This window comes from Coturnix japonica, chromosome 4 (assembly GCF_054131305.1).
Source record: "Coturnix japonica strain WE chromosome 4, WE-NBRP24, whole genome shotgun sequence".
In the NCBI taxonomy this organism is placed as follows: domain Eukaryota; kingdom Metazoa; phylum Chordata; class Aves; order Galliformes; family Phasianidae; genus Coturnix; species Coturnix japonica.
Genome location: NC_140666.1, coordinates 53,608,768 through 53,621,828, shown reverse-complemented (window position 1 = coordinate 53,621,828; position 13,061 = coordinate 53,608,768). Strand labels below are relative to the sequence as shown.

The 13,061-nt window shown below is 39.3% G+C and overlaps 1 protein-coding gene across 10 annotated transcripts in view; it reads left to right on the top strand.

Annotated features, from left to right (window-relative positions):
- The window catches only part of ADAMTS3 (ADAM metallopeptidase with thrombospondin type 1 motif 3), a 114,987-nt gene that overhangs the window by 92,802 nt on the left and 9,124 nt on the right, over window positions 1-13,061 (top strand). For 5 of the 10 annotated variants that reach the window (XM_015861759.3, XM_085546853.1, XM_015861764.2 and 2 more), the window contains 12 exons: window positions 157-300; window positions 1,699-1,831; window positions 2,303-2,416; window positions 3,522-3,667; window positions 4,236-4,411; window positions 5,539-5,672; window positions 6,159-6,282; window positions 8,270-8,326; window positions 8,545-8,628; window positions 9,765-9,845; window positions 11,421-11,584; window positions 12,157-12,322. In XM_015861759.3, the coding sequence (XP_015717245.2) occupies window positions 157-300; window positions 1,699-1,831; window positions 2,303-2,416; window positions 3,522-3,667; window positions 4,236-4,411; window positions 5,539-5,672; window positions 6,159-6,282; window positions 8,270-8,326; window positions 8,545-8,628; window positions 9,765-9,845; window positions 11,421-11,584; window positions 12,157-12,322 (1,523 nt within the window). The remainder of the gene's footprint in view (window positions 1-156; window positions 301-1,698; window positions 1,832-2,302; window positions 2,417-3,521; window positions 3,668-4,235; window positions 4,412-5,538; window positions 5,673-6,158; window positions 6,283-8,269; window positions 8,327-8,544; window positions 8,629-9,764; window positions 9,846-11,420; window positions 11,585-12,156; window positions 12,323-13,061) is intronic. The other 5 variants (XM_085546859.1, XM_085546854.1, XM_015861762.3 and 2 more) reach the window with 3 other exon arrangements.

Genomic DNA, 13,061 nt, shown 5'->3' with positions numbered 1-13,061 from the left:
AAAGATCTGTTTGAAATGCAGGTGATATCTGTAGCATGCAGAGAACAATTTCATCTTGAATTACTACATTTGCATGAGAAACTGTTTTCTTTACAGCAATTTTACCAGTTGAAAAGTAGAAACTGTGGAGGCTCTGATACCAATTCTTTGTTTCAGGCTGGGAATGGAGCACGATGGGCAAGGGAACAGATGTGGGGATGAGACAGCAATGGGGAGTGTTATGGCTCCCTTGGTGCAGGCTGCCTTTCATCGTTACCACTGGTCCAGATGCAGTGGCCAAGAACTCAAAAGATATATACAGTAAGAACTTGTTAGCACTCATTGATGATGGTTTTACTAAAGGAAACAGAAGTCTTTGCAGTTCCCTGAGATGTGGGGCCAATGGGCTGCCCTCCATCAGAGAGCAAAGAGGAGAAACAATCCGCAAGTGTCATAAATTGAACCCTTACCTGTGGAAGTCCCTTTTATAAACATGGTATAAAGAGGCATTCCAGTAGGCTTCTCTGTCCCTCACTGCAACAGCAGGGAGGAAGAGGTACCTCAGTTTCTGGCTTTCTCCAGTAATACAGTTTTATGATCCCTTTTGTTGCAGCATGTCTATATTAGAAAAGGAAAATCAGTAACACTGCATCCTCACTTAAACTTTTACACTACACTCATTGCATCTTCTGGGAATGGTAGTGGGTGTCTCTCTGGAAGACTTTATTTCAGTTGGTGTTTTTCCTAGATTTTTTATTTCTGTACTAGTTGTACTGTGAAACTGGAAAGGTGAAGCCCTAAGCTGAAAAGAACTAGCAAAAGTTGTGGAAGAGAGAAAATGCAACATGTGTGGGTCTGAATTAGGGAGAAAAGGGGAACAGAGAAAGTATAATGATATCCGCGTGTATGTATGTACATAGTGCCCCATGTAAATGCTTCCTCATCTAGTTCTTCTTTATTGCAAATAACTGGTTTTGCAAGTCAGAACTGAGTGAAAAATTAAATTGACCTACTATGGCCTGGATTCCAGTGAGAAGGAATCCCATTCATAACCTAAAGCATAAAACAGTAATTTTACATCAAGACCTTAGAGCTTAAGATAGAATTTATCCTTGTGAAGGAAGAGCAGCCCAACAAGAGTTTAACAGGAATGAGTAAAAAGCAGGCCTTATTCTTGCTCTTTGCATAACCTGTGTTTTGTCCCTGTGTATACAGTCGATTTCAGGTAAGAGGGGCTGTTCTCACACTACTGTCTGATTTCAAAGCTCCATAAAGTCAGTGGAAAGGCTTTCTATGACTGCATAAGGTGTTGTGTTAGTCCTTGTACTATAGGATTCATGTTATAGTTTGAAGTACATTGAAATGGTGCCCTTTGGAACTGAGAATTGAGAAGTGTTTGTTTTCTGCCTCTGGTAACAGGAAAACAAAGTGCAAATTCTATGCTTACCATTAGATCAGGGAAGGGCGGGAGATGTTTCTCCTCAGTCCCCAGCAAATACAGGGATTTTGCTGTAGGATCTTCCCATCCAGTGCTCAGTCACATTGCACTGGGCAGTGCTCCTAGAGAAGGAACCGTTAGTGCTTCAGGGAACAAAAACAGGTTTGAGAAAATGAATATTTTCAATGTTGGCATCTCAGAATAAAGACTTTGATTGTACTGATTAAAAAAAAACAATTACTACATTTTCTCATTATCTTTTTCTGTGCATCTTTCCACAGCTCTTACGACTGTCTTCTTGATGACCCTTTTGAACATGATTGGCCCAAGCTCCCTGAACTGCCAGGCATCAATTATTCCATGGATGAACAGTGCCGCTTTGATTTTGGTGTTGGCTATAAAATGTGCACAGCGGTAGGTCCAAGGCAGTCATTGCAAAGACAAACATTTGTTTCAGCAAGTTTGGTGTTTGGCCTTAATAGCTGCAGCATATTCATTTTCTCACAGTTAAAGAGCAGTTGATGGAGTAGTTTAAACAGATACATAAGGAAGGAGAGAGAGATTTATGGGTGAAAGCCAGCTATGAGTCACTTGGTTTAATGGTCAAGAGGACAGCAATGTGGTCTCCATGACACAGACTTGTGGCTGTAAGCCTGTGATCTCAAGGAAGTAGGGGAGAAAACTGATTTTCCTTCCACTTCTGGGCATCTCCTCCTTCCTTCAGGACCAGAGGATGCTGGGAGTAATCATTGCCCTTTTCTTTCTGAAGATACTTGACTTACTGGTGGCTGTGCTAGATTAACTGACTGGTTGGTCTGAATCCTTACCCAAGAAGTATCTATGATCTAATGTTATATTTCATCTCATAAATGTCTTGCATTTCAGTTCCGAACCTTTGACCCGTGCAAGCAGTTGTGGTGTAGCCATCCAGATAACCCATATTTCTGTAAGACTAAGAAAGGACCTCCACTCGATGGGACAGAATGTGCCCCTGGAAAAGTGAGTACTGTGTTTCCACTATGTGTTAAAAAGAAATACAGTCATATGCATTAATTTGGGTTGAAAAGCACACAGGATAATAGACAATTACACAGCATCACCCAGGTGGCACCAAAGAAAGGAAAAAGAGAGAGATTTCCCACTTTTTCTTCTTTGAAATGTACAAAGTTGGTTGACATATAAGCTAAATTTTGAAGGGTGAGGGTCTTAAAATTGTAGGTGAGGTGTAGGATACTCTCCTTTCCTTCTGTGTCCTTTTTGTTATGGTTTTTTTTTTTGTTTTGTTTTGTTTTGGTTTTGTTGTTTTTTTTTTTAAATATTATTCTCTCTTCTGCAAAGTGCCCTGAAAGTGTCATTAAGGATCCATGGTAGCAGATGACAAGATCACTGTAGGATGGGAGTACATAGCCTCAAACTCTTCTAAGTACTTGTGGTCCAGACATCCTGTGGCTAAATGTTTGCATAGGCTTAGGATTAGCTCTTTAATTTTGTCTTTAACATCCCCACTAGAGAATGCCCTGCTGCTAGTTCATTTTGATTATACAATTATACTCAAGCAAATGTTTATTTAACAAATTCCAAGTATTTTGAGCTACAGGAGAGCCACTTCTAATGTCTGGAAATGCCCTAACCAGTAGGCAAAAAACTTGCTGACTAGTAACTAGCCCACTGTTGCAGCTTGTTTGCATGAATATAATGTTTGACCATTATGAGGGGAAAAAAAAGAAGAAAAAAGCTACTAATCTTCAGCAAGGACCTTACCCGGTGGTACAGTAGTCAGAACATAAAAATTCATTGTAAAAAAATGGTAGGAATTAGGATTTGTGTGAGACAAAGGATGACTTAAATGAAGTCAGAAGAACATCAGAATATTGATCTTTGTGTTTCTGCCCATGGAAGGGTACACAATGAGATGTGGCATTGCTGCTTATCCATGGAACAGACATCCATGAAAGAGAGGGACTGGGCACTCCTGGTTCCAGAGTACAAAGACTGTCTTTGCTCCATGAGTTCACCTCTATGCACTTTTAAATTCACTGTGATTATATGTTTGGTTTGATTTTGTTTCTGCTGTCCTCTGCTTTGCATGCCTGTTTTCTCTCAGTGGTGCTACAAAGGTCACTGCATGTGGAAGAATGCCAACCAGCTGAAGCAGGATGGCAACTGGGGACCCTGGACAAAATTTGGCTCATGCTCCCGAACCTGTGGAACTGGAGTTCGCTTCCGAACACGTCAGTGCAACAATCCAATGTAGGTCTTCTACCTTGGTGGCAGTTTGAGTCAATTAGTAATCACTGCAGGTGTCAGCTGAAATGGCATTTATGTTTTGATATGGAATCTCCTAAAATTCACATTGTGTTCAAGCCCCTTGAAACATCACCTTTTGCAGGGAGCCAGAATCATTTTTAGTGAATCCAGTAATTTCCAGAGGAAAGCCTGTGGAACACCATCCTATGAAAAATTTAACTGATGTGTAAGACTGTGAAGAGATCATAGAGTGCAAGCTCAACAAGCTCTGGGATAAACTATTAGATGATCTCCAGTTGTACTTCAACTACTGGCAGCATAGATGTGAATATGTATTGTTTCTGCATGTTAACATATGCCTTTGGGATGCTTGAGTAAGCATAGAGGTTACACTGCAAGTGCATATCTGTGCAAGGTAACTGCTTTATTTCCAGTTCCATCAGTTCACACTCCTTTTTTGTAAAATTGTCTCTTTAGAATTGAGTGTGAAATTCCACTTAGGACTGATAACAAAATCCTAGGCCCAAAGTCTAGAGGGTTTTATAATCTCTCAGATGTTTTCTTTCCATAGGCCAATTAATGGAGGTGAAGACTGTGCTGGTGTCAATTTTGAGTTTCAACTCTGCAATACGGAAGAGTGTCCGAAGCACTTTGAGGACTTCAGAGCACAGCAATGTCAGCAGCGCAATTCCCACTTTGAGTATCAGAACAGCAAACACCACTGGCTGCCATATGAACACCCTGACTGTAAGTTCTGTTATTTGTGTTTATTACAAGTCAGTGCTGGAATCTCACAGATCTTATAGGGATCATGTTCCATTTGCCATGTAGAGACTACAGGGTGAGAACAAATGTAGGTATGACTAAAAAGCAGGAGAACAGGATGGACCAGGGTAAAGGAACAGGTGCAGCATAAGACAGTTGTGATTTCCCCAACCCTTGTCCAGCTGGTTACCTCTAACTTTCATCCTCTTCCTGGTGTGAGCAGGATGTAGCAAGAGACATAGAGGCTCTCAACTCCAGAGGGAATAGCTGGTGGGTGCTTTAGCAATCAATGCACTGCACTGTGAAGTTCTGGCTCTGCTTGTTGGGGCCAAGCGTGGAAAGCTGCTGCTCAGATCCTTAAGGACTCTTCTTGCCCTCTCTCCCATACAGCTGTTCATCTATATGAGTGCAAAGTATTAATGCTCAAAGAGGGCTGCTGCTAGGAAATTGCACTGGAAGTTGTAATAGTGTGTTTCCAGTGTCGCTGCCTGAGAAGTCCTATTTAGTATTTTCCCATTCTTAGATAGGTCCGTCTGCTTGAGCCTGACTCTTCACTCCTAACATTAATATAATCTATCGGTTATCTTGAGTAAAAAGGGACAGCTTCAAGCATAAATATTTGTTGCTTGCTGAAAGGGGCTTCAGAGTTGCTTTGAGTTGCTGGTATTTTTTCCTCAGGCGTCTTCTTTGAAACTCTTAATATGCATAGCTAGGGGATCAGATTCAGGTAGTGATAAGGAAATATTTGTTGAGCTGGGATTTTCCAAAAAGGCTAAAGGAATTTGAAATCCAAATCCTCTATTCTTTCTCGTGACGTGATTTCCTAAACTCAGCACTGTTGCAACAGAATCAAACTACTTGAAGTATAGTGGGGAACCCAGTTCTAGGAGCCTCTTCGGAAGCAAGCTGATTTCTGTGAGAGTATCTGTGATGGCGATAGGCCCATAATTCACACAAAAGCAAATTAGTTGCTTTTTCCCCCTAGGTGTCTGTTTAAGGTCCCTTCTATCTCTGCAATATTTTCTTTATGCCTTTAGTGAAATGTTTTTCTGAAGCTCATCTGGATTGCTTTTAACTTACGCAGTTATGTCTGTTTTCCTGCTATGCAGCTAATAAGAGATGCCACCTGTACTGCCAATCCAAAGAAACAGGAGATGTTGCTTATATGAAGCAATTGGCACATGATGGGACTCGCTGTTCATATAAAGATCCCTACAGCATTTGTGTTCGTGGAGAATGTGTGGTGAGTGACAGCTTCCCAAGCTCATTGCTGAGTTTGGACTGTGCTGTGTTAGACAACTGAGACAGACTTTGCAGATGCTTTGAAATATTTGCAGCATCATATCCCTCATAATTACTTCAGAATTATATTACATTGGAGCAATGACACAAGTCTGTTCTGTAGAAACACTTCATTTTTCTTCAACTGATAATTTCTTTTGCCATTTTTGCACTTAGTTTTGCATCTGATAGGAATTGTCCCTATTATTCTCTTTTCCATCTTTCCTAGTCTTGACGTACAGTGGATATAATCTGAGAATCAATTCCTGTTTTTCACCTGGCAACCATTACCCAGCAACAGGCTTTTCAAGTAATTTGTGTTTAAATGAAATAGATCAGTGCTGGGTGGTAATTTCCGCTATGCATTGATTTTGAGATTGCTTCCCTCTACAGCTAAACCTTACCGCTTATGATAAAACCGTGTTTCTTTTTGCTCTTCACTCTGCAGAAAGTGGGTTGTGACAAGGAAATTGGTTCGAATAAGGCCGAAGATAAGTGTGGTGTCTGTGGTGGAGATAACTCCCATTGCCGAACTGTGAAAGGAACCTTTACCCGCACTCCCAAAAAGCTTGGTAGGAATAGCATATTCATGCATCTGAGTATGGTTTCTATTATCTCACATGTTTCTGTCATGCTTATTGTTTTTGAAGACTGATCAGAAATGCGGCTTAATTCTAGGTAGCAAAACAAACATTTTAGCTTGATGTGCTGTAATAGTTTAGTGCTTGATAAAGAAATGAGATCCTTTAAAGCACTGTAATGTCACTGTCTTTTGAAGGACCTATTAGAAGAAAAACTCGCTTTGTGCAGTGTATCTAGAAATATTGCCCAGGCAGAGCATGTTTAGTTCTTTGTAAATGTTGAAGCCCACAGACAGTGTTTGCGCTACATGGGGATACAGAGTTCTGTCAAAAAAAAATTATCTATTGTCCTAACAGTGACAGTCAGAAGAAATCGAGGTGCTTTGCCTGATGCTAAGCGTAGCGTGCCTTTTTCTGTGGGAGGGGACTAGAAGAAATATTTTCCCTACCTTTTAAGTATAAGCTTTTCAGAAGTTTTTCTTCTTAAACCTAAACTCAAGGGTTGTAAGTTCTGAACTTCTTTTCATATGAACACTTGGATCCTCATGTCAAATCAGTCTTGTCACAGATTGTAGCCTTTCAGTCAAATAAATAAATGAAAAGTAAATTCAACTTAATTGTGAACAAAGGACAGAAACATTTTGGCAGAAGCATTCATTTCTCTTGCTAATTATATCCAATGAAACACATGACGTTAACCTGGTTAAAGTTTTCAGGCTGGACTGGGATACTCTGTAACGCACCTTTTATCAATAATAATTCAAGACCCCTTGGACTTCTCAGAAATCTCTTTCTGGTCAGTTGTTTGTTGAGCTAGGGTACCATAATCTTGTCTACATATATTTTTAAGAATACTGAGTATTTTAAGACTTCCCTATATTGCTTTTATTTCTGTCTGGGGAAGGTACTCGGGGATACGCATCTTCTGTATGACTGGTAGCAGCTATTCCAGGGACATCATTGATAGAACTAAATATTTTAAGATAGAGTGGAGAAAGACTTAGGGACAAATAACATGAATATCTGTGTTAACAGTTTAAAAACTGGTAATTGCTGCCATGAAGCAAGCTTTACTGCAGCATCGGTAATTACAATTGGACAGGAAGTGACCAACCAAACTAAACTTGGACAAAGATAATGTGCAGATGGAAAGAAAATATGTAAAGTATTCTGCTGAAAATATGTATTAATTACAAAGCGACTGGAGACATTTACTGCTTGTAGCTTTAAATGCCATTAGAGAACTTTTCTTAAGGTGATGAAAGCAACTGGTGGATTAGACATGAAATTACGCAAGAATTACTGTGATGTGGGGAGTAATGGAATTGAGACTATAATTTGAGCCTCTTATATAGGCCTGTGTGTTTCTTGAGCTGGCAGTTGCTTTGCTTTTCTGAAAACAAACAGAAAAAAACACACCACGGTAATCAGCAGAAATTAGTGCTCAGCCTTGTAAGCATATTTCTAACCTTTTTGACTAAAAGTAAAGTGGGGGCAGAGGGAATATTCATGTCACAATTCTGGATCCAGTCCAGTAAGGGTTTTTTTTTTCTGGTGTGTCTGGTTTCTGTATTCTAAAGCAGTAGTTTACAACTTATAACTTGCAGTTGGTGTATGGCCTGAGCTTGTGGTTTGGCTTACTCCATAGGAGATAACAAGGCCAATGAGAGGTCAACAGAGGGCAAAATCAAATAGTAACCCCATCATGTGGTGGCTCAGTATTTTTGCCTGGGAGCCACTAGGTAACTGCCTTGTCTTGTGAGGTGTCAGCATGTTAATGAGAGTTTTCACAGTGTTCTCAGTGTCTGGAAAGCACTACAGTTCTAAGTGATAGAGAGTACTAGAAATACAGTTCAGGAAATACTGCTATTAGTCAGCCATTTCCAAATGTTAATGAAAGTGTTTATGAAATATTTATTGTTTTACAGTATCTTTGGCAGTCTAGTCATTAAAAAGACTAATTGACCTCTTCCAACAGGAAAACATTTAAGCAAGAGGTGCCAAAAAGAATTCAAGTTTCTGGAAAATGAAATCTGCAAGTATCCAACTTAAAATCACCTACCTGAATTTTCACTGGTCTAAATTTCATTGACTATTAAAATTTGCTAGATGTGTCTAATGCTGCTTTAAGTGCATTTGAACGTATAATGTAAATCATACTTTCTATTTGTTAAGACCATCTGGCTGACAATGTAGTCAATGAAATAATGAGACTTGGCTCCGGTAACACTAATTATAGACATTCTATTTAAGGGAAGACGAGAGGAGCATTTACATTGCCCAAAGGAGCACGCAATATTTCCCTTTCTGAAACAAAGGAGTCTAAAAATACTCTGGGTAAGTTCAAGTGCTTGCAGAAAGAGGCATCCATGGCAACTGGAGAGTTCTTGCTGCAGTTCTCATCTCCAACAAGGCATGGACACATAAGACCAAATCAGGCAAAAGCTTTGTGTTTCATGTGCTCAAAAGATGGTCAACATCAAATGCTGTTTTTGCAGACTCTCATCAGCCAAGTCTGTGACATTATGCATATGTGGCTCTTCATTCTTTAGTAATGGATCCAAGGAGATTAGTCATAACTGAATATGCAGACATTAAAGGGAAAATACAGAAATATGAAAGTGTCATACACTCAGAGTTTTGCATCCTTATATCAAATTAATTAGATTCACTTCAGTGGTTGTGAAGCTCTTGTTTAAAACTTGTAATAGAAGTGACTGCTGACAGGTTCTCAAGATGGATTTTAGTCTTCCTGAATGAAGTACGACATGCTGAACATTACACTAAGTATTTAGATTGAAAAATAATTGAAATTTAAAATATGAACTACTGTCTTTGGGAACAGCTGTTTATTCTTAACTGTATAGAGTTGAATTCAGCCCTTTCATTTCATCTGTAATACTTGAATTAATGCATTTTACATATGTAGTTTTGAATTGTTTGGATTAACTTCCATGTAGACAAGCCCTTCCTTATGTGTAGTGGCAATACAATTTACTACATCCACCTTTCTCCAAAATCATTGATGTCTCAAAAGTAAACAAGCACACTGAAGAGACGTATGTATATCAGGACAGTAAGTAAACTCAAATCCTGTAGTCTGGCTGATGAGTGATTTGGAAAAAAATAATCGGGAAGAATCGTTATTCTCCCCTGTATACTTATAAACATTGGAAACAATTTTTTTTTTTGCCTGAATTGTTAATTAATGTGACCTATGGCAGTACAGCTAATGAAGAGACAAATAGATTTGTAACTGGTTTCTCTTTCCTTCTGGAAAGAGGAGAAACACAAGGAGGTCATGTCAAATTCGTTACAAAGCTATTTGATCGGTTCCTTTCTGACACTGCTTCTCAGTTGGTGGATGCCCCCTTCTGCAAGTAGAGGCTGGATAACGTAGAGCGCTCCTAACCATGGCTATTACTTTTTATTTCCTCCTCTGCTTTCTCCATTGACTACTACACATGCCAAAGGGTACCTTAAGATGTTTGACATCCCTCCTGGTGCTCGACATGTGTTTATCCAAGAAGACGAGGCTTCTCCTCATTTTCTTGGTAAGTTCCTCCCTCAGGTTTGGCTTTGAGGCATGATGAGAAGCATGGGCAGTCATGCAGAGGAACCTGAGAAATGAGAACCAAACTAAAGGAGTAAAGGTCAATTTCTGCATACAGAATCGCATGTTACAGACTGATGATGTAAGCTTATGAATCCCTCAAAATATTAGACTGATCCCAGTTTGCATGTTTACTAATAAAAGACTCTCATCACTCTTATTTAAATGATATTGTCAAGGTAAAAAAAAAAGATGTGTTCTAATAAGTTGATTCAGTATCTTCAATATCTTTAACAGTTTTATTTGCTGCAGATTGCAAGCAACAGCTTTTTTGATGAAAAGACTGGGAAACTTGTGGTATATTTTCAGTCCCTTTCATTTTGAATTTTTCTATTGTAGAAAAGATCATATTGTTGTTATATCAGTTTGTATCTTGCTACTTATCACTCTGTAATGCCAAAGGGATTTTTAGCTTACACTGGAGGAATGAGGTTCTACCATTGATTTTGGCGTATATTTAATCAGTTCTTTATATGCTATGGCAGTGTCTGAATTGTAAACTCTTTAGGCAGAATTACACCAGTTATTAAAAAGTTAGTAAGAATAAAAAAAGAAATTAAAAAAATAAATAAATACAGAAGGGAGGAAATAATTTTGGCTGTGATAATGTCCAAGAGAAAAACTCTTGGCTTTTTAGGTTTGAGGACTTCAATTTGGACCAAGCACAATGTGATAGTACCCCTGAGAGAATCATTTTGTTTTGGCGGAAAGTGGCTTCACCACATTTCTAACTAGGTCCACAGCAAAACTCTTCCATTTGGACTCCTATAACAATAGGAGCATGTGAGATGTCGGCATATTTTTAAATCGCATTTTATGGTGATATAGAAAAAGATGTACAGAAGAGAAAAATGAGTCTTTCTCTAGGTTTCTAATTTATTGGCTTGTAATCCTGATGTGTCCTGATTTTCAAAATGTGTGGCAGGGACTTCAAACAGTCCGTTTCCCAGAGGCTTGAATGCCTTGACTCTACCTATTGATTTTAGCATCTGGCACACACATATGTATGCCAAAGAAGCTGAAGTGTGGGGAAAAAGTGTCACTTTTATTAACTAAGGAATATAAGAAATGCGTTTGTAGTGTGCTGAGATGTCTGTTACACTGATGGACCTTCCCAGTAGTGTTGGGTTTGGTCTTCTGCAAGCAGGGAGGACAGGAGACTCTGAAGATTTGACCTGAGTTTCTTGCTACTACCTATACTTCTTGGGAACTATGCCAATATGGAAAAACATGCATATTGCATGTGAGGGGGTACTTTATGTACCTAATTCATATGGATAAGGTGGTACAAAGTTGAATCAAATATTCAGATGCACCTATCATCAGACTAGAATTTGGTGGCTATATGAGGTGGCCTTGGAGGGCCTTTTCCTGCACAAATGCATCTACAGCCCTTGTTGGTAGGATTTGTCCAAGAGGCTTTCTGTCATGTCTCCTGTCAAGTTTCACATAAGCCTCCATAGTTGGAGATGATATGAGAAAGAGGCACGACTGTCACTCCTTTCAATCCTTTCAGCAATTAAGAACCAGGCTACAGGACACTATATTCTGAATGGAAAAGGGGAGGAAGCCAGATCCCGATCTTTCATCGACCTGGGTGTGGAATGGGAATACAATATAGAAGACGACATAGAAACTCTGCACACTGATGGGCCTTTGCATGATGCAGTGGTTGTCCTGGTAGGTTGTATGTCAAACAGTGTGAACATGGTGATTTTGTCTTTTACCGAAGTATGTAGCCAGCATAGAGGTTGTGCCAGGATTAGACCTTGCTGTGTAATGCCTCTCTGAAAGACCTTTGCAGATGAGACAGCTGACGGGCTAAAGCCCTTTCCTCACTAGCTGTTACTCTCCTTGGTAAAATGGTGCCTGTTCATGCAGCAGTAATGTTCCAGTACTGTGTTCTCAAATGTCAGTGAGACACTTTGGACGAAAACAGGCATTATATGTCAAATGCTGTTTGCTCTCTTGCCAAGTATATCACTGAGCCACAGTATCATTTCACCCTGATAGAGGTGTCCTACTTGGCCAACTAATAACTCTAGCACTGGAAAGGCATCTCATTTTAAACAGCTCTGTTGATCTTATATTGTTGGTTATAGCTCTGAAGATGAAAAAGAAAAGTTTTTTTTTTCGCAATTAGTTAACCAGCAGTTAGCATGTTTCCTTAAGAGGCTGTGATTTCTTTACTCAGCAACAGAATAACTAATAGTTTTGGTTTTCTACCACTGTTTGCATTTGATTATTAATAGATCATTCCTCGGGAGAATGACACAAGATCTAGCCTGACTTACAAATACATCATTCACGAGGATTCAGTACCAACTATCAACAGCAACAACGTCCTACAGGAGGAAATAGATACTTTTGAGTGGGCGTTGAAAAGTTGGTCACAGTGCTCCAAACCCTGTGGTGGAGGTAAACAGATGATGTAGCACCCTCTAGTAATAAATGACAGATTACCAGAAGTGGAAGAGTAAGAGGTGGGGGAAGTGAATGCTTTAGAAATCTTGGGCTTCCATTTCAGAAACAGCTTGTTATTTTGGGTGCCTAAACTTAAAATATCTTAAGCGTTCGATTATTCAGAAGTGTCACACTTCCAGCCTAGAAAGAAAAAGTCTTCTTTAGATGTTTAATTTAGAACCTAAGGTCACTTTGAAAGTATGCACTCAGCCGTGTTTTGCTACTGACCATTCACTTTGCTTACAGTGTGTTATTCCTATGCAAATAATGGGTAAATTTCTAATTAACTCCTGTGTAGAGCAGTTGAGCAGGTAACTTGTTCGGGCAGCAAGAATGCTAAAATGACCCGGGTCTTGAGTTCATTCCCTGGTTAGTAAGTGACCTGCTGCTTGATACTAAGGGGGTAATTTCTCCCCTCTTCTGTACCATGATCTGTGTGTGCAGTGCAGAGGTTAAAAAGTCTCAGGAGTCCCTTCTGGCCTTATAAACCTACTATAGTGCCATGTTTTAAACAACATCAAAAGAGCACTCTGCAATAATATTATGCCTGTCAATGGAACAAATTGTGAGCACATTTTAATACCTTGTAAATATCTGTCATGTAAAACCATTTAATTGTACTTGAAAGTTATATTTAAACAAAAACAGTTCTAACTTCTTTTTCTGAATTTCTTTTCTAATTTCTTTTTCTGAA